This window comes from Thunnus maccoyii, chromosome 22 (genome assembly GCF_910596095.1).
Source record: "Thunnus maccoyii chromosome 22, fThuMac1.1, whole genome shotgun sequence".
Classification (NCBI taxonomy): domain Eukaryota; kingdom Metazoa; phylum Chordata; class Actinopteri; order Scombriformes; family Scombridae; genus Thunnus; species Thunnus maccoyii.
Window position 1 is genome coordinate 23857096 of NC_056554.1, and position 21331 is coordinate 23878426.

At 39.7% G+C, this 21331-nt stretch overlaps 1 protein-coding gene and 2 pseudogenes across 1 annotated transcript; all 3 read left to right on the forward strand.

Annotated features, from left to right (window-relative positions):
- Nucleotides 1–60: 60 nt before the first annotated feature.
- On the forward strand, nucleotides 61–7722 carry LOC121889044 (butyrophilin-like protein 1). The gene is made up of 7 exons (XM_042400738.1): nucleotides 61–129; nucleotides 280–348; nucleotides 487–529; nucleotides 1527–1850; nucleotides 3916–4203; nucleotides 4283–4402; nucleotides 7115–7722. The coding sequence occupies exons 1-7, from the start codon at nucleotides 61–63 to the stop codon at nucleotides 7720–7722; spliced, it is 1521 nt and encodes a 506-aa protein (XP_042256672.1).
- Nucleotides 7723–12525: 4803 nt separating this feature from the next.
- LOC121889046 lies at nucleotides 12526–14165 on the forward strand (annotated as a pseudogene).
- A 1301-nt stretch (nucleotides 14166–15466) lies between these two features.
- On the forward strand, nucleotides 15467–20831 carry LOC121889047 (annotated as a pseudogene).
- Nucleotides 20832–21331: the final 500 nt, after the last annotated feature.

Consider the following 21331-nt stretch of genomic DNA (forward strand, 5'->3'; position numbering starts at 1 on the left):
AGATGGGTAGGAGGGCTGTTCCACAAGCATGGTGCAGCAGAGCAGAAGGTTCAATCCCTCATGGTGCGGAGCTTGGTGCTGGGGGCCTCGAGGAACAAGCTGCTGGCAGATCTGAGGGTGTGGGTGGAGGTTTGTAGTTTGATCAGTTCCTGTAGGTATGGAGGCGCATGTCCGTTTATGGCTTTATATATGAGCAGGACTTCGTACTCGATTCTGAAGGAGCCAGTGCAATGAAAAGAGAATTGGTGTTATATGTTCATGTATTCACACTCTCATCAGGATCCCGGCAGCGTTGTTCTGAATGCACTGGAGCTTGTGGATGCTCCTGCCAGTCTTGAGGAGATAAAGGCATGGACAAGTTTCTCTGCATCTGACAGGGTTAGACAGGGGCGGAGTTTAGAGATGTTTTTGAGATGGAAGAAAGAGGTTTTGCATAGATGTCTTATGGTCATCAAAAGTCATCTGAGGATCAAACTTAACACCCAGATTAGTGACAGAGGAGGAAAGGAGGATGTCCTGGCCGTCAAAGGTGAGATGAGGTATGGGGAATGCAGGCCAATGTAGCTATTACACATTTTGACGTGACTTGGAGCTAGAGGGGTGAACCTGGTGTAGCATGCCGATAAGGAGAGCTTCAGTTTTGCTGCTTTTTAACTGCAGGAAATTTTCGCTCATCCAGGCCTTTATCTCCGCAAAACAGGTACTGAGGTGTGACATTGCTGCAGAAGGGCCTGGGCCACTTTAATGTACAGCTGGGTATCATCAGCATAGCGATCTAGACCTGCATCCTCCCAGTGAGACATACTCAGTCCTATATAGGGAAGATCTAATAGTGAGGGTCAAGCTGTTCTTGTAAAACTGTCTCCGGATTGCCAAAAGAAAGATTTGAGGGCAAAACCCCAGAGAACTGGTTATACCCAGAGGTACATTTTCAAGATTGATAGTAAGGACTTCTGTTTTACTTTAATTGGCTGAAGAACATTTTTGGCCATCCAACTTAAAAGAGACAGAGGATTGTGTTGCTTGGTTTCCGTTGGAAGTACAGCTGTATGTCATCTAGCATAGCAGTGATAATGCATGTTGAACTTCCTACAGACAGACCCCAGTTGAAGCAGATGTTATGAAAATGAAATGGGGCCTAGGGTGCAGCCTTGGGGTACAACTCAGGAGACAAAAGCAGAACAATAGTAAATATGATCACAACTGAACTCTTTGTGTCCAAATACATTTTCATTGCATACGAACAAAATTTGAATTGTAGTGTTAAAATGACTCTGATCAGCATTTTTATGGGCCTCAAAGCTGCATCACATCAAACTTCAAATATTTCAAAATCTATCAAGACAGACAACCTGCTTCCAATAAATTAATCAGATTAGCTTATTTGTGCTTCTAAAACAGCTTCATTGCCTACAATACATTCTTGTAGTTCTGAAACTCTTATGCATAAGTCATGAATATTTAACCTTACAGAAGTGAATGTTTTTTCCAAGATCAGAATTTAAGATAAATCTACTTTTTTCCAGGTCAGTCTCAGCGTGTCATGACAATGGTTGGTGATGACGTTGTTTTACCATGTCAGCTGAAGCCTCCAACAGATGCTGCTCCAATGATCCTGGAGTGGGGGAGACCTGACCTGAACCCCAGATTTGTCTTTGTGTGGCACAACGGTCAGGAACTTCTAGTGGATCAAAACAAGGCCTACAAGGGAAGAACATCACTGTCCATTGACAAACTGAAGCGTGGAGACATTTCACTGAAAATCTCCAAAGTGAAAATCTCTGATGAAGGAACATACAGATGCTACATTCCAAAACTGAATGAAGAATATTTTGTTAAGCTTGATGTTGGTAAGTGAATAGACCAAACTGCATTGCACTACATATAGAGCTTTTCTACCTGAGGTGCTTTAAAGGATGTGGCTATATTACGCTTTGGATACACACACACAATACTTGTTAGGAAATCATTTCATTGTTGGTTTGGCTCTGCAAATGTTGACAATAAGAAAAATCTAGAAAATCGCCAGACATATTCTTTAAATTTTTCCTCTCATCCACCCGTTTTCAGCGGGAGTCAGCAGCCACACATTCCTCCATTCTCTATGTCTCTGTTTAGCGTCGGCAGGTTAGGCTAACCTAACTTCAGGGCTAAACCCCTTCACCTTTCCAGTAGCTGGGGATACAGCAGGTGAAACTTTTTCTTGGTCTTGAGAAGCTGCAGCATTTATTAATTGACACAATGTAGCTTGTACTGTACTACCAGATTGACAACTTACTGCTAACCTTTTCCTCTGCTCCACTCGCATTCACCATCACTTTTCTGCTGCTCGCTCTCTCTCTCTCTTAAACACTCACTTGCTATACACACACATTACACACTGCCCTATTCATCAGAAGGAGCGAGGTTAGGAGTTTCACAGGCAACCACACAGAAGTCGACTCATGTTTCGGAACAGTGCTGTACAGAGGCTCCCAAATGCTATTGATTTCCAGATTAATGGATATTTGGTGTTACTTTTGGCACTTTTTGGCCTGGTGGGGGTTCTCGTTGGCCTGGCCAGGCCTGTACAATTATAGGGGAAACACTGGTACAAATAGTCAAGCAGGAGAAATAGGTTCCCATTTACTCGCATGGCATTCTTTTGTAACCGGTTTTTTAGGACCCTAATGGTGTCTAGTTAAGAATTTTTCATGTTGGCAAAGTCAGCTAATGGTCCATGGGGTTCATTTGGCGGCCATCTTGAATTGAAGTCTACGCAAGTGCAGAAAATCATCATCATCATCTATATCAGTTAGAGTGATTACCATCTATTCAATAACCTCACAGTTGATATAAGAGAATAAACTAGTTTCATTTGGCTATTGCAGGAAACTATTGTGAAACAAAATGGTGAAATTTATATTGTTATGAGCCTAAAATTTGTTATTTGCCTGTTCTTCGCCAATAAAGAGTGATTGTACCATGTCAATGATCTTTCCATTTGAGTCCTGGCCTCAAAATTATATGAAAAAGTGGGTTAATTTGTCTTTTTATGTTGGCTGGTTCAGGAGTTGTGAAAATCAGTTTTTTTGCCAGTCACGTGGACATCAATTCAAGATGGCCATCGAACCAACCCCATGGGCTATTAGTTGACCTTGGCAACATGAAAATTTCTTAACTAGACATGGTTAGGATCCTTAAAAAAAACAAGTTACAAAAAAATGTCATGTGGGTACCGTGTTTCTGCTGCTCGACTGATAAGTATTAGCAACTTGATGTAGTTAAAGTATTGCAGTAAAAGTACATAAGTATTATGAGCTTGATGTAGTTAAAGTATTGCAGTAAAAGTAGTGGTTTGGTCCCTCTGACTGATATATTATTATATATGACATCATTAGATTATTAATAGTGAAGCATCAGTGTTAGAGCAGCATGTTACTGTTGTAGCTGCTGGAGGTGGAGCTAGTTTACACTACTTTATATACAGTTTTCAGTTTTTGGACTTTTCTGCTTTGATTTTTGGTGACAGATCAGCTCATTTGGACATTTACTGAAATGAAAGCTTGTGAGAGGTTTAGAGGGAAAAATCACTATTTGGTGGAGCTGTTAACAACTCATAGACATGTGAAATGTGACCCCGACTACACACTGCTTTTTTGTAAGACGTCAAAAGCCCAAAAAGTTGGAAACCACTGGTTTCATCTTTAACAATGTGTTGTATTTTAAAAGCTTGTTATATTATCCATTGTGTCAAATCTTCATCTGAAAAGTAACTAAAGCTGTCAAATAAATGTAGTGGAGTAGAAAGTACAATATTTTCCTCTGAAATGTAGTGGATTTGAAAGTGTAGATGTGGAAATTTACAAAGGATGGACTATGTGCACTCTTATCCAATGATTTTTGTTTGAAATGTCTCCTCTCTCTCATAATCAGGTGCTGTCTCCTCACCTGGCATCAGCTTAGTGGGGATTGACAGATCCTCCAGCGGAGTGGTGTTACAGTGTGAGTCTAAACGCTGGAATCCAGAGCCTGAGATGTTTTGGCTGGACGGTGAGGGAAACCTCCTCTCTGCTGGACCTACAGAGACAGTCAGAGGTCCTGATGACCTCTATACTGTCAGCAGCAGAGTGACTGTAGAGAAGAGACACAACAACAACTTCACCTGTAGAGTCCAACAGAACAACATCAACCAGACCAGAGAGACACACATTATTGTTCCAGGTAGAAATTGTTTCTTCCAACTTCCAGCTTCCAACTGATCAAACACACAGTTTTATTGTTCTTACTTTTATTATTTCAGATGATTTCTTCATGGCTCCATCCAGTTGTGCTGCTTCTGTCACCACCAGTGTGTTGTTTGCCTTCATGTTTATTCTTGTAGTTGTCATTTTTGTCCTGAAATGGAGACAACACAAACATGGTGAGTCAAAAAAAATATATTTTTTAACATTTTTATGAATGTATTATCAATTCTGAAAATCTTAGATGGTTATATGAAACAGTTCGTTACAGTAACAATAATACAAATTAGTCAGTCAATCAGTGTTTATTTATTAATACTGAACAATCTAATGGCATTATTCATCATGTGTTTTCGAGGTTTTTAATAATAGTAGAGGAAAATTGAAATAGTGCTCCCTGTTGACTTTGTCTTTTTTTCTTTCTTTTTTCTTTTTTCCTCATGTTGCCTTATCTCCTTCCTTCTCTGATATTTCTTTCTCCTCTGAATTAACCTTTGTTTTATAATCTTCCATCAGTTTCTCTGTCTTCCTTATTTGGACAGTTATTTGCTCCTTTTGATTCAGAAGTTCCTTATTCTGTTCCTTCAGTATATAAATCAGCTGCTCCACATATTTCTGCTCTTTCTCTTTCTTCTGTAGCTCCTCATTAAGTTTTATTTTCCAAATCCTCCATTATCTTGCTTTCAGTCATGAGCTGATTTCTAATGTCTTCTCTAATTCTTGTGATGCATCTTGATCTCTGTGCAGAAAGACACTGAAGCCAGAAACAGAAATTAAGTTAATATTATTTAATTCAAATGACAGCAAATAATATCTTTACACTCTATACTGCTTCCACTGTATGATATAAACCAGGATAACAGGCAGGATAAAAGGCTAGATATATAAGTAGGTAGTTTATCTAACAGTGTCTTGACAATGAATAGCAATGTGTATTTTTCTCCTTTGGTATAGAGAGGACCAAATATCACCTTGTTAAATCAGACAAGGTGATGTGCACTGGACTCCTACTAACTGTGCAATGTAAACTACGATTTAACTCAACTAAGATAAGAGCTCGCTATCCAGCAGTGGATTTCACTAGTGATGCACTCTCAGGGCCCTATCTTACACCCGGAGCAGAGCGGCACCAAGCGCCGCGCAAGTCTCTTTGCTATTTTAAGACCGACGCAGTTGTCATTTTCCCGTCCAGTGTCCACGTTGTTAAAATAGCAAATGCACTTGCGCCCATCAGTGCGCCCAATGACGTGTTGGTCTAAAAGTAAGGTGTGGTCAGGTGCATTGTTGGCGTATTGCTTTCTTGAGGCAGCAGAGAGTGATTGCGCTATTGACCAACAAAAACCTGGTCTGAAGTCAAAGGTGCAATGTTTCACTGTTATTTTAAGGCGCATTATCAGGACAGTAATATGCACCTACACAGGCATCTGCACAACATACATTCTGCTTGTTACACACACAGGACACGCAGCAGCACACAAACATGCAAAAGGTAACAAATTAAAGGATTACAGTGTGAAAGATTATTAATGTGTATATTAATATATATATTATCAGAATTAACTAATCGCAGTAATGACGGATTAAATTGTTTAATTATTTGACCAAATCGTGGCAATACACGGAGGTATTTAAACAGATGGACAACAACGGATCAGACACAGATCAACTTTCCTGCAGCATCAATACATGATGACATGAGGAACATATGAGGAAATAAATGAGATGAAAACAATTATTAAACTAAAGAAGGAAATAAATCTGCACAGCTTCTAGCTGCTGCCAGCAGCAGGATCAGAACCTTAGAGAGCTGATCAAGTCCTGATAACTGTGTTGATGATTTTTTACATGATTAAAATTAATCATTTAATTTTTGAACATTATTTAATACATATTCTTTGACATTTTTGAGATTACAGTGATCAGGTTTCCATACTTTCAGTAATTAAAACCCTGCTGATTTGACCTGTTACTCCATGACTGAACAAAACGATTTTACAGAAACCAAAGCTGTAATAAAAAAAAAAAAACCTTTTCAAAAACCAAATGAAGGTAAATTTGCAATGAATTAATGAACAGGACCTTAAACTGGTGGTCTTGGGCTGACCACAGGAGGGTCCAGGAGCAGCAGGGTGCTCGTAATGGATCGTGTGCTTTCCCTTTGCGCACGAGCAGATCAGTTTCCTCTGCAGAGAAGTGCTCCTTCTTACTACTTGGCAAATGCGCTGCCATAATAGCAATCCGCCAAGGTGCAAGTGCACCTGGCTCTTAAAAGGAATGGGGGATGACACTGTGATTGGTTTATTGCATGTTACACCAAAAACACACCCATAATTAATTAGGAGACTATGGACAACCCCTTTGAACCATGCATCTGGCGCATCGACCATTTTTCCGCCGTTAAAATAGCAAAAGTGGATTTGGACGCACCCTAAATGCACTTGCACCATGCGCTTCAGACCATGCGCTTTAGATCTTTAAAATAAGGCCCTCAGACTTCATCTTCTTCATCATCTGGACACTCTCTGGAGCAACTGGAATGGGATACAACTTATGTCTACTACTAAGGATTGATTGATAGGCTATTTAACCAATCAAAATACACCGTAAGCAGGACTTAGCAAATGATAGGCAAAGACATGAAACTAAAGAATAGACATTCGAGCAATATAAAAACTGAGATGGAAATACATAAAGGATATGAAATCTTCTTTACACACCTATTTCATTATTTTATCAATCAACTGCAGAAGATTGTGATTTCTTACTTGCAGTAAACAAAGTTTATATCATATAGTGGAAGTAGTATACTGCTGTCATTTAAATAAAATAATATTAACTTAATGTGTGTTTGGCTTCGGTGTCTAATATGGTTTCTGCTTCTGTTTCACCAGAACAACGCCTTTTGAAGGAGGGAGAAGACACCAAGGCGCAGCTCACTGAAAGCAAGAAAATGGTGGATTTGGAAAAGGAAAAGGCCAAACTTAATGAGGAGTTACAGAAGGAAGCGGAAGAGCAGAAATATTTGGAGCAGCTGATTGATATACTGAAGGAACATAAGAAGGAACTTCTGAACCAAAAGGGGCAAATAACCGTCCAGGAGGAGAAGACAATGAAACTGATGGAGGAGAATGAAACAAAGTTTAATTTAGTGGAGAAAGAAATATCAGAGAAGGAGGGAGATAAGACAGTAAACAGAGCACAGGGATACTTAAAACTAAAAGAAATCATTAAAGAGACCAACTGGAGCCTGGACGAGAGAAAGCAAGAAGAACAGAAAGTGGGCGTGGCCATAGATAAAGTAGTGAAGATGACTGATATAGAGGTTTTAAGAATGACAAACAAGAACAAGCAACTACAGAGCCACGTGGAGGAAATTAATGAACAACTGGAAAAGATAAACAGACAACAAGATGAGATACAGGAGAAACTTAAGTCAGAGACAAAAGAGAAGAAAGAGGACAACAAAACAAATCTTTTAACACATAATCAAGTTATTTGATTTTAATGTGCACTTAATGATTAAAGATTTGGCTTTAAACACTTTATCACAAGGTGCGTTTCTAACTGCATTTGCATTTTCATTTGTCCCCCCCCCCAAAACAACTGAGTAGTAACAGAGAAAACAAAATACTACTACTACTACTACTAATAATAATAATAATAATAATAATAATGATAATAATTACTAAATATCATAAAAGAGGCTTTACACTTGGCTGAAGTGGAAAAGTTGACGTATTGATAAAAGCAAAATGCAACAAAGTGCAAAGGAAACAGACTTGGTGATGAAGTGATGATATACATGAATCATGTGACTTAAACATCACTGAAGAGCTGAAAACATCAGATCTGTGTGGAGTGATGATGAGGAGACTGTAACCTTCCTCAAATGAATACATGAAACAAACAGAAATGTCATTTTTCTATCATGTGTTCTACATGGTTTTCCATCATTTGAGCTTTGACTGTCGCTTTTTAATGACATCATCTTGTTGTGTCCTCTTCTTCTGCAATGGTTTATTAACACCTACTGGAGATGTAGCGCCACCAGCTCTTCATCTTGTTTAAAAAACTCCAAATTCACATGACAGCAGTGGATGAAATTTTTTTTTGTTGATATCCTGTAAATTTTTTGACAAAAAAGGATCCTTCAGCCTGGCAAAAAAAGGGAAAAAACCAAAAAAAAACAAGCAAAGTTTAGGGTATGACCTGCTGCTGATAAATAACAGATAAAAGAGCAGCCATTAAAAAAACATAGATTTGGATGAAACCCAGATTTAAGTTTTGTAATATTGTGTTTTTGTCCCTTTTTGAATATATTGTAATAACATGATGATTAAGTTTTGTATTTTTCTGAAATACTCGTTATGCTTCTTTTCAGTGTAACACACCTATGCAATTTGGAAACAGGTGATTTCTGACTTTGATTTTGTGTGTTTGTGATATACAGTATCGGGGTGGAGCCGAATCCAAATACTGGACTGTTATTCGCCAAGGCACAAATATTGGAATTTTTTTACGAACATTTATTTTGTACTAATATTTTTTAAAAAACATGTCAAATACCAGCACACAGGTCGGTTACATTGCTATGTCAGTCGCTCTTCTCTGCTCAACTGTTACGTCTATCAGCAGGTCTCAATGAGGGGAGTCACATCCATCTGCTGCATGATGCACATTTCCTCATTTGGACATCACTCCCGGAGTCGGGGGTGTTCCCCAGAGATAAAGCTGAACTACTGACACAAGTGAAGAGCTCTCAAGGGACTCTCTATAACCTGTTGTTCCCCCTTTCCTTTCCACAAAAATAGGTTGTAAAAAATAGGTAATAAATGAAAAGCGCAAAGTGCAAAGCAAAAATTGCCTTTGAAGTTCCTCCCATAAGTGACACACTGTGCTGTCTCTCTGTTATGGGTGTATAAATAGGTAGAGGTCTAACTTTTAGCTCAGTAGTCAGCACAGTCGTCTATGATTTGAGAGACTTGAGTTCGAGATGTGGGGACCTCCTTCATAAGATAGTTAATTCATAGGCAATTATTTTAACACTTTAGTGTCCTAAAATTAAAAGTATAATAAAACAAAAACAGGATTTTTATGCCTATTTCTGCTTTTATTCGAATATGATTGAATTTTCTTTGTTTTCTTTTTACTTGCTAAATATGTTATTTCTGTTTTTAATTTAGATTCTCCTCCCTGCTGTTTATGTCGCATTTTCAGTGTGACATTGGTTAAATTACTTTTTTTGTGTGCTATACTGTAGTCTGCTGTAGTGTAAATAAACTGATGTCTGTTCAAAATTTTGTCAGTTTCATCATGAAAAGCAAATTCAAATGACAAATGGACCAAAATATTTTTTGTCTGATTGGTAAATAACCAAACATCAGTTTATAATGCAGTGAATAAAGACACAAGTAAGAATTTTCAAATATATATTACTCTCAATTATGTAGATAAATATCCTCTAATGGCAGGTTTACCCATTTAAACACATTCAGTGTGTGAATTCTCCTTTACGTTATTAATAAGTGAGTTTAAAGTTAAACAGACAAAACAAGAATATAAAGTGCTTAAATGCTGCAAAAGGTCTACTCTTGCAGTGTTACACAACTAAGAAATTTGACAATTTAAACAATGTTTAAATGTTGACAGTATATATTTATCTTAATTATATACAAAAAACATCCTGTATTCGCAGGTTTACCCCTTTAAACAGATGAACACATTCAAATGAGAGCAGTGTGATGTCTCCTTTATTTTATAAATCTAAGTAAAAAGTAAGAAAAGAAAAAAGGGAAATAGGAAAATGCTTGTTATTTTCATGTTTTCATGTTATTTCTCAACATTCACACTGTACTCGAGGTAAAATAGTCATTTTTAAATGTGTGTATTGTATATTAGTTCAAAGGCTTAAAGACTTAACATGTCAGATTTGACACATTTTTATATTTGAGAGCAGTCTTTGTTTTCAGGAGTACATGTGCTCACAAATGAAAAATTTTGGAGCACACATAGAAATTCAGGAGCACAATGAAAAGTGTTCAAGTAACAGTTTATTAAAGAAAACAATTCATCACATACATATTTAAACTGTTTGTGCGCGTGTGTATGTAAATCAAGATGTATGTTGTCTTTAGGGATGCATGACTGTGGCAAAAATTATAATCACGAATATTTTTCCTCAGTATTGAGATCATGTTTATTTAACATGATTAGTTTTTGACTCTCATTTTTGACAATTGGTTATGGTGATATAGCATATATTTGTCCCACTTGGCTGAGGACACTATTACACCTGCAGTCATATATTGCACTAATGGTCGAGAAAGACAATATATGAGGGAGAACTCAGGAAGACTAGAGTTTTTGGGCTCATTATAACTTTAATGAACATGCTAGTGTTTTTTTCTTTTTGAGTTTATTATATAGACAGGATTAATGTGTAGGCTTTAATTTTTGGTCCACAGAATGAAGCGTAGGGTGGCTATAATGTACCTAATATGCCGGTTGCCAACTGCTGTTATAAACCAAAAAGATGAGAAGAAAAGGTATTTTCAAACAGAGTGATACATCCTGTCAGCTGTATTATGACCGGCTCGCAGGCCACAACAGAGGGAGACCCATGCCCAAACTCAGCAATAATTAACTGAAGTTTATTAAAGTAAATAACAGTAATTGCAATGGGGTGTGAAAGTCAGTATCAGTGGTGTTTGAAAGTATATGGATGTGTTGTAAAATGTGAGGTGCATGTTGTCAGTGCAGAACAAAACCAAAAAGGCAATGCAAAAAAACAACCACAGCGTGGTGAGTGGAGAAGGGACCAGAGAGAGACTGGAATCAGGTCAGGCGGGTTTAAATGCTTTCTGGGTCACTGGCCAGGTGTTCCCAGTTAGTACTCGAATGACATCGGCTCCACCCATCCAAGGACCTGCAAACACACAGACACAAACCACGTTACCAAAGGCAACAGAGGCAACAGGCTCTGGGGCCGTCACAGCCTATGGATTTCCTATCTGTGCAGCCAAACACAGCAGCTTCTCCACAGACTGTTTCACCATGATGATCCCGGTGTTTCTTCTGCAGGCTTCAGTTATTTAGCTGCCTGACAGACCCCCTGCTTATTCACTTTAACCTGAATAACAAACCGGGGCTCAGTGGTCCCGTTGGATCCAAACAGAGAGCCGGGGCTAGCTAAGAGGCTAGCGGAAGCTAAACGGTTGTGCTTCTTTCCGGTCATGCTGCAGCTAACATTCTGCTCGCCTTACGAGCATCGCCATTTTGTGTATCTGTCGAGATTGGGTGTCGTGATGGCTGTGACGTGTCATCATGCAAGGTTATAAAAGCAGCATGCTTGAATGCGATCCTCCTACTTGATCACACCAATGTAGAGGTACGTCATGCTTTCATCTCCGTTATCATGAACTCTTTGTTAAGTTTACCAAGGCTTTTAGTAATAACTTTATTTTTTTATTTAACGTTTACGGTAAATTTGTAATGTGACTGTTAGTGACTCTGTGGTGAGGTTAGATGCAGGAGAAATTGAATATGTTGATTAGGTAGAAATATCAATTGAGGGTTAGAAAGATGTATTATGAAAATGTGCTGTTTAGGGATAGGGCAAAATTATGGAGTGTACAACTCTATCATGACAATTTTTCACATAGAGAGAGAGTTAAAGCCAAGAGTAAAGTAAAGAGTATGGTGAAATATAGAGACAGTGTCCAGCATAGAGAGAGCATTAAATCCAAGAGTATGGTGTAATATAGAGACAGCTTACAGCATAGAGAGAAAGTTAGACAAATGAGTAGGGAAGTGATGAGAAGAAAGTATCATGATAGTTCAGAGTTTAAGCAGCAAGTTATTGCCAGTGTTGGGTTGAGTAGGCAGCAGACAACAGAAAAGTCAAAAGATTTTGGTTTTGTCATGACAGCTGGTCTTGCAGAGATGTGCATTAATGAGAAGTTTTTGCATAGATGTTCTGATGAATGTGTTGTGCCCTGTCAATTAGTTTCATGTAGAGATCAGCTTTGGATTTGTCATACATGTCACAGAAAGATTGGTAAAGGTCAGATACCAGCTGAATGTTGGGTTAATACCTTGATGCTTGATCCCATTCCACCTGAACTGGAGTGTTTGAATAGTTTAGAGCAGCACTTGATAGCTCTGCATATTCCATTCATGAAAATGTTGGCATTGCTTAAAGGAGGATAGAACGGAGTACATGGGCCTGTAACATGTGTTCCAGCCAATGTAGTGCAGACAACTAATGTGTTGCCACGTTCTAGCATGGAAAGGTCTTTGCTGCAGGTGAAGTTAAAGCATAAATTGACGTATAAAGGGCATTATGAGTATCAGTTTGTGGATACTTCACGTGTAAGACAGGTGCTAGAGTATTTAAAGAGGACTGATGTGTATTACAAGGATATTGAGTTTAATGAAGAGTGGGTAAATGAGTTTTGTAGGCAGAAAGATGGGGAGAATGAGGACGATCAGTCAGCCAGTGAGGATTAAGCTGTTGTAGAAAAATTAGAATCATGTCAGGATGAACAGGTTGTTAGAGACAGTGAGATGACAGCTCAGGCAGGTGGTGAGGTTACAGAACAGGCTGTAGTTGATGGTGTGGAGGAAACATCAGAGATAATACAAGATGAACTGTTACATGACAGACAGCAGCACTGCATGTTTCAGGACACTTGTCTTATGCCTGTTGATATTGATCAGGAAGCATTAGACCAGTATTTTGATGATATTGTAAACATTGCGCCTGCAGAGGGGAATAGTACAGTTAGGGTGCTTTCTGACCACACGAGGCTAAATGTTTCCCTGTGTTTTTTCCTCTTGGTAGTCAGACTTTCCATGACAGCCGTTCATATCGCTTAACATTGTCACATTACTTTAATAACAGGATTATGCATGCGGATGGTCGTTTTGCGTGTAATGTAGAATACATTTTCTTTTCTCAGTACATGTCAGAGATAGATTGGGTGTCATCGAGTGTTTCTGTGGCGTTGTGTAAGGGTAAAGGAGGACAGAAGTCTCACAGGATTAGTCCAAAAATGTTGATGGATGAGGAGTCTTTGAAGCAGTTGTTAAAGTTCGATGAGGGTTTTAGGTTTCTTAAGCCAATTAGAGGAACTCCAGCTTTTTGGCAGTCGGTTCAGAAGGACATCTTAGCCTGCGTACGTCAGTTGGGGATCCCGACATGGTTTTGTTCGTTTTCATCTGCAGATCTGCACTGGCAGGATCTCCTGACCACTATTCTGAAACAGGAAGGCAGAACACAAACAGTAGAGGAGGATTTAGAGTGGGCATACAGGTGTGAGTTGTTGCGTCGTAACCCGGTCACAGCTGCGAGGATGTTTGATTATAAATGGCATTGTTTCTTGAAAGAGGTTCTCATGTCTCCTTCTCAACCAATTGGCAAAATCATTGATCACTTTTATAGGGTAGAATTTCAGCAGCGCGGTTCTCCTCATGTTCACTGTCTGTTTTGGATTGAGGGTGCTCCCCAAATTGATAAGCACACAGATGAGGAGGTGGTCAAGTTCATTGATAAATACATGCTAGTTACCCTCAGATGATGATACATTATTGGACATTGTGTCATCAGTTCAAACACACTCCAAATGACATTCTAAATCATGCAGGAAAAAGAAAACAACATGTTTTAATTTCCCAAAACTTGTTTCTGCAAGGATGTTTGTTTGTAAAATAGAGACGAAAGAATGCAAATGTGATCAGAAGGCAAAGGAGACCATGAATGATCCTGGATCAAAAAACAAGCCAGTCTGTAAGTGTTTTGATGATGATGATGATTTGATGCCAAAAGAGAGGGCACAGTATATTCTGCAAAATGTTAAGACAGAAGAATTGACTTATGTGAGTGTAGAGCAGGGGTCTCAAACTCAAATTACCTGGGGGCCGCTGGAGGCAGAGTCTGGGTGAGGCTGGGCCACATCAGTGTTGGGACGGGCAGTAGTGCGTTTGGTTATTAGCAATAATTCATAATTATCATAGATAATTATGAATTATGAAAATAAGATATTGTTAACCTTAATCAATAATTCGGGCACCAACTGTTAGATCTGTGAGGAACACAGTTGATTATTTGCGATAATTATCAATTATCAAGGATAATTAAGTAATTATGACAATTAATAGAATTATTAATATGAATTAACAAATACTGGGCACCACCCAGAAACCGGGACCAATAACCAAACAAGGTAGTCTCATAAATGGGAGTTCACCTAGAATGTTAATATCTGAGAGATATCAACATTCAAGGGTGAACAAAGAAGGGTGAATTCGAGCTCTGACTCCTTCAATCAGCCACTTTTCACAATGTTACACACAATAATGATAGAAGAACTTCTCTTTAAAGATATGACAGTGTTTATTAAACTTAACAAAATTAACAAAGTTAACAAATGCTTCATTCAATAAACAACTATCCTAAAATCTAATCCTACCAAACAAACACAACAGCTATGTACAGGGTTGGACACATGCAGGGGAATGCATGTGCGTGCGTGCGTGTGTGTGTGTGTGTGTGTGTGTGTGTGTGTGTGTGTGCGCGAGAACCGGATGGCAGAAATGTGGCGGTGTCTTGGTTAGACAGAAGCACGACGGCGCTGCCTGGTGGATGGCGTCTCGCACTCACCCACTTCTGTGAAAAACACATGTGTCTGATGGCGGATAAGGAAAGACAAAGCGAAGCTTTGTCTGACGTTATCCGACCATCAGATGTGCAAAAGATGTCGGTGCGTGTATGTGTGTGTGTGCGCGCGCGTGTATGTGTTAGTCAGAAGAGAGAGGGAAGAAGGAAAGAAAGCGATCGTGAGAGGAAGAGAAACGGTTCCTTTGTCCACAGACAGCGTGTGTACGGACAGCAGACTGTGATGCACGTTGTCTGGTTTCTGACCGACAAAGCAACTTACTTTCTCGCTCACGATGGCACAAACACAGCAGTAGTCCCAAGCGGGACAAACACAAAACAGTCTAGCGTGGTGAACACAACTAAACAGGCAGCAAACTTAAAATACTCCTAAGAGTAACAGAGAAAAATGGACGCGGCGGTCCGTCAACAGCACAACAAACAATAGCAATAAAGCTAAAAGCTAAATGCTAAACAACAGCAACTGATGCTGATAAGAACACACAATTAACACTGCCTCTGCCCAGACTTATGCCTCTTACTTGGGTCGCTTCAGAAAGCGAGCAGGGTGTGTGTGTAATCCGTCGTTATGTCCAGCTTTGTCCTGGGCTCGAATGCAGACGGTGGCCGTTCTCGCACGGTCGGCGAAAAAACATGGCAGCTGGCTCGCGGCGGTGTCGCAGAGAGAACAGCAGAGTCGACTCGGTGAAGAAGCGTTTCTTCCGTCTCGAAGGAATCTGAGGACGCTGGTTGCAGCAGCAGTCTCTCCCGGATCCGGGAATGTGTTCGGGTGAACACGGGCGAAGTCTCGTCTTGTCCGGCGAGGGGAGTCTTCGATGAGGGGAAAACACATGCGTGGGGTACCCCCTTTAGTCAGCTGACTCACAGAGGAACAGGAGTTACCCCTAACTCAGTGACATGGGAAAGGCGTGTGCTTCAGGGCACGTTCAGTTTTTAAAGGGGCGGTGATGTCATGGCTGCGTCATCAGGACGCTCTGCTGTGCAGGAGCGTCTCCGCCAATGAGGCTGTATGTTGACTGCTCCCTGCTGAGGTGTGAAAATCGCAAAGCATCCTTGGAAATGGAGTTTGCAATGGACTCCCATTGTCTAAGCAGCATTTTTGGCGTTATTCCTTTGTCTTGGGGGAAACAAAGGAACAAGCACCTCGTGGTCAGGCCTCACAGGTTACATGTAGGCCCTCTCTGTGTGACCTCACGGTCTGAGGCCCAACATCAGGTATTCCACAAAAAAAGCTTAGCAGGAACAGGCTAGGATAGCAGGTGCAAAAAAGGCGACTACTACCGGGTTGTTCATTACCTGCCGTGCTTTTGTTGTTGTAAACGTTGTCATAGAAACAAGTGAAACAAATGGCATCATAAAGAAATATCTTTATAATGTTTATTGTGCAAGGCATTTACTATGGAGTAAAATGTTTTGAGGAATAAATCTCTTTCCACAAATGATTCAGTACATTCCATTCACCCAAAAGATTTTTTAGAATAATTTCTCCATGAATGTCACATCTTTGCAGAGCAAACGTGGAGAACATGAAGCTGGGACAGTGGGACACCATTATCCCATGGTTTGCACCTCCATGGCTGCAAACCATGGGATGCAGCCATGAGGCGTTATTTATTGGCTTTTATTTTCTATAATAACTCCATGCATGCAGCGGGTGCTGCGAAGCTAGCGGCGTTGTCAAATCAAATATGACGTGTGGTACAGCAGCATCAGCTATACGGTGTTTTGTTACACTCTGTATTTATGATCTCTGTCGGATAAACATAAATGTGTTCATGAAAACGTATATATTAACTTTTAATTCACTTCGCAACGTGGCATTATGTGACAGAAATATGCACATACATTATTATCTGCCAGACTTATAAAGACGCAGATACACCTGATTCTGTTTTTTAATGCCACACACTGTGGAATCACATGCACAAGCCTCATTTGCTGTCACAGTGAGCCAAAAATGGATGTAAAGGTCTTTAAACCTCTGTTTGTACGTCAACAGTTGTGTCCGTTCCACTCATCAGACCTCAGTGAGAATTACGCACAGGCTCTCCAACAGCTGATCATTACGCACGGCTGCTGTGGATATTTGAAATGACTTTACCCCTAATTCATCACATTTTTCTGCAAACCGTCACCACTGTGAAGTGTCAGTCATCATTATTAAACATCAGAAGAACTTTACAAAGTGCTTCAAAACAAAATGAAGTGATCGTTAACAGAGAGATGATGCTGAAATAAACAGAATGATGCTTTAATAAGGTTTAATAATTCACCTTTGAATTTTACTGAAAGCTGTGTAGCAAAAATAACGACACAATCTAGCTTGAGGTGCGCACATTCTCAGCGCACATTCTTCCTGTATAAATAGCATAGTTGTTGTGAAACAGCCATATACCCCTGTGATTGGCAGGTTCGTTCAGCTCCAGCTTGTGCAATAGAGGGACCTTCCACACACAACACAGTAAAGTGCCATTCATATAAAACTTGCGGGCCGCACTAACATTAAACTTTCATATCAAGGTGGGGGCCACAAAATATCAGCCTGCGGGCCAATTGCAGCCCGCGGGCTGATATTTTGCACGAGATTAAGACCCATGGTGTAGAGTATTTGTTTCAGACTCTGGGCATCAATCAGGAGACCTTTGAAGAGGCTTATAGGAGAATGGAAAGAAAGAGCAAGGTGGTTTATAGGAGAGGGGTAAATGACGTTTGGGTAAATCAGTACAGTAAGCAGTTGTTAAAGTGCTGGAATGCCAATTTGGACATTAGCTTTGTCAACAACGCCTACGCGGTCGTCGTTTATATCATATCTTATATTACGAAAGCAGAGAGAGAAATTGGCCTATTATTGAGTAACGCCCAAAAAGAAGCAACAAAACAAGGAAATCTCTCTGCTAAAGATGCATTAAAGAAGCTAGGCAGTGTATATTTACACAACAGGAATGTTTGTGCCCAGGAGGCGGTGTATCTGGAGGAGTGTTCCAGAAAGGTTCTGTTTGTGCCGACAGGGAACAACATTGTGAAGATGAATTTACCCCTCAGTGTTTTGAAGCAGAGAGTGGTTTGTAGTGAGTTTAAGACAGAAGACGTGGATTACTGGCATAGTGGACAGGTATAGGAACAGGCCTGATAATGTCTTTGATGACATGTGCATGGCTACATCTGCGTCAGATCATGTTCTCTCCAAGAACAAAAAGTCTAATAACGTGATTGAACTGAAAAATGGTTTTGACTTCATCTTGAGGAGAGAACACGTTCTCAGTTCGCAGTTGTTTGTTATATGCGTTTTGATTTAGAGAAATGAGAGGAGGACCATTTTCAGAGCCTGCCACAGTTGTTCCTTCCTTATAGAGCTGACTCAGACCTCAAACCTGAAGGCTTTGAGATGTTTAGTCAGTTCTATAAAGATGGTGAGGTGACAATTAGTGATGGCTCTGTGCATTCAGTTAAGAGCATGGTTGACGAGAACAGGGCAAAGTTTGAAGTAGATTGTCCTGATTTGGAGAGAGCTCAGGAGATTGTCGAGCAAAACGGGGTTGATGAAGATGTTTGGGGGAGCTGTGTCCTGAACATGAAGTGGAACGCCTTGAATGTGTAGAGGAAATAAGACAGCAACGGGAAGGTGAGAGAGGAGATGAACAGTTTATGGAAGCGATGGAGAATGTTCCAGATTTGGCTATTGATAACAGACAGGTAGCACATTTAGAGAGAAACAGGAAAATTATGCCTAGAAGTGAGGGGCTAGCTGTGGTAAGGTCTCTAAATGAGACACAGATGGCGACAGTGATGTTTGCAGAAGGTGATGGATAAAAACCCAGAGCCTATGCATGTCTTTGTGACAAGTGGTGCAGGGATGGGTAAAAGTAATTTAATTAGAGCTATTCAGTACGAGATAAGGAGGCTGTTGTCAACACTTTGTCATCAACCAGACGATATTTGTGTGTTGTTAACTGCTTCAACAGGCATAGCTGCATACTCTTTAAATGCAGCAACAATTCATCACACACTGAGTATTGGCACACACTCTAGTTTACCTTATACCCCTTTGGGTGAAGATAAATCAAACTCTCTAAGAGCAAAAGTTAGTCACCTCCAAATTTTAATCATTGATGAAATCAATATGGTTGATCACAATCTGTTGACCTATGTCCACGGCAGGTTGAGGCAGATTAAGCACACTGATGACTTTTCCCCATTTGGTAATGTTAGTGTGATAGCTGTTGGTGACTTTTATCAGTTGCCTCCTGTTAAAGGGAAGCCTCTGCATAACAGTCAGGTTGGTGTGGACCTGTAGTTCCACTTTAGTGTAGCGGAGCTGAAAACAGTCATTAGGCAGAAGAATAGCTCATTTGCAGAGTTGTTGAGCCGGTTACGAGTGCGTTCCAAGAAAACCCCCATGTTAGAGAGCGACGTTGAGTTGTTGAAATCATGTGAGACAGGGGAAGAAAGCTCAGCCTTGCATATTTTCCCAACAAATATGCAAGTAAATGAACACAATTTCAGTAAGATGTTTGCCATGTGTCCTGATTACCTCAAAATTGAAGCTAAACATTTCACAACAAACAAGAAAACAGAGAAATTGGAATGTGGTACTCATAATAATGCACTGGACACATGTTTAGAACAGACTTTGTGTTTGGCCAAGAAGTTATGTAAGAACGTGGATATTGAAGACGGTCTGGTCAATGGAGCATATGGCACAGTCACTGACATGGATTTTGGTAAAGATATAACATTTCCTCTAAAAAATTGTTAAATTTGATGATGATAAAATTGGCTTACAGAGGAGGAAGACAAGCACATGTAGCAATAGAATGCAGGGATTCTACTGCTATTGATCCAGAGAAGGAGAAGGCCACTACAGTTTCCTCTGAGGTTAGCGTGGGTGTGTACTGTTCACAAAGTTGTGTCTTTGAAGAAGGTGTTTGTACCTGGGCAGGCGTATGTAGCCCTGAGTCGTGTTAGGGCTTTGTCTGGACTGATCATCAGGGATTTTCAAGAGAAGGCCATTTACTGCGAGGACACCATAAAGGAGGCCATGGATAGCATGCCTCCATTTTTAATTGAACAGCCAAGGCCTTCAATAAATGCACAAAGTTTCTCTGTGTATTTAATGAACGTTCAGGGTTTAAGTCACCACCTGTCAGATTTGGTGTCCTGTACACAGAATTTGCAGCTTAACGGTATTGCTGTCACAGAAACGTGGCTCACTGCACCTCATTAAACAGTGTGCAAATCAGTGGTTACACTTTCCACAGTCGTCCTCGAGGTTTGAGTTACAGCAGCAGTAACGCCAAATTGTCAGTACTACAGGATCTAGAACATGGTGGAGTTGGTTTGTACAGTTTAGACGATTTGGACTGTGAGATTCTGCAGGTACCCAATTTAAATCTGGAGTGTTTGGTGTGCCTGTGTAACAAATTAAACATATTGATGGCAGTAGTTTATCGTCCACCATGTTATCCAAATTCTTTATTTAAACATAATGTGGGGAAGTTACTTGACTGGTTAAATCCAATCAGTAACACAATTGTACTAATAGGAGATTTTAATGAAAATATTTTAAAAGGATCATCAATTTGTAAATTCATGCACCAAAAAGGATTTAAGCATCATGTAACACAAGAGACTACAGAAAAGAGGACATTGATTGATCATGTTTATGTTAAAACAACACAGTATGATGTGGAATGTGCAGTGATGCCCGCGTACCAGTGATCATGAAGGTATTCTGTGTAGTTTTTGTGTTAAAGATGATCGGGGCAATTAGACGACATAGAAAGTTTGTTTGTGTTTGATGACTTTGAGGATGTAGAGGCAATTTTTGATGTGGATTTCAATTTAGATCAGGATTAAGTTAATTTGTCTGAGTCAAACAGCTACATCGCAATGTCCCAGTGCAAGTGTTATCGTGTTCATGTTGTAGTTGTGCTAATTTGTTGGGTTTTAAGAACACACGTGACTTGTGTTGTTCATGGTGTATAGGCTGGCTTTCATCATGGATGTTGTCTTATTTAATGTAGAGTCTGTCCCACTCCAACTGGTCAATCATGTATATAAATTCTAGATTTTGTATTATTGTGGAGAGATTTTGGATTGTTATGTATTGTGTGTGTTAAATGAAAATGATCATGAAATGGAGATTTTAGATTTATTTATTATTAACTTATTTCTTTGACTGTGCAGCACTTTGTAACTGGTGTTTGTGAAAGGTTCATAATTGAAGATATGTTAGTCTCTGTTTGCCACATGATAGCTGTTGGTCTCAACCTTTAATATATATTTCTGCATGTTTCAATTCATGTTTCCTTTATTCCTGATGTGTTAATACACAACAGCTTTACTCTTCAGTGATTTTAATATCAAAAGGTCAATGTCAATTGAGCAAATGTATCTTAAAAGGAAATGGGCAGGCTTTATGCTGCATGTTGTC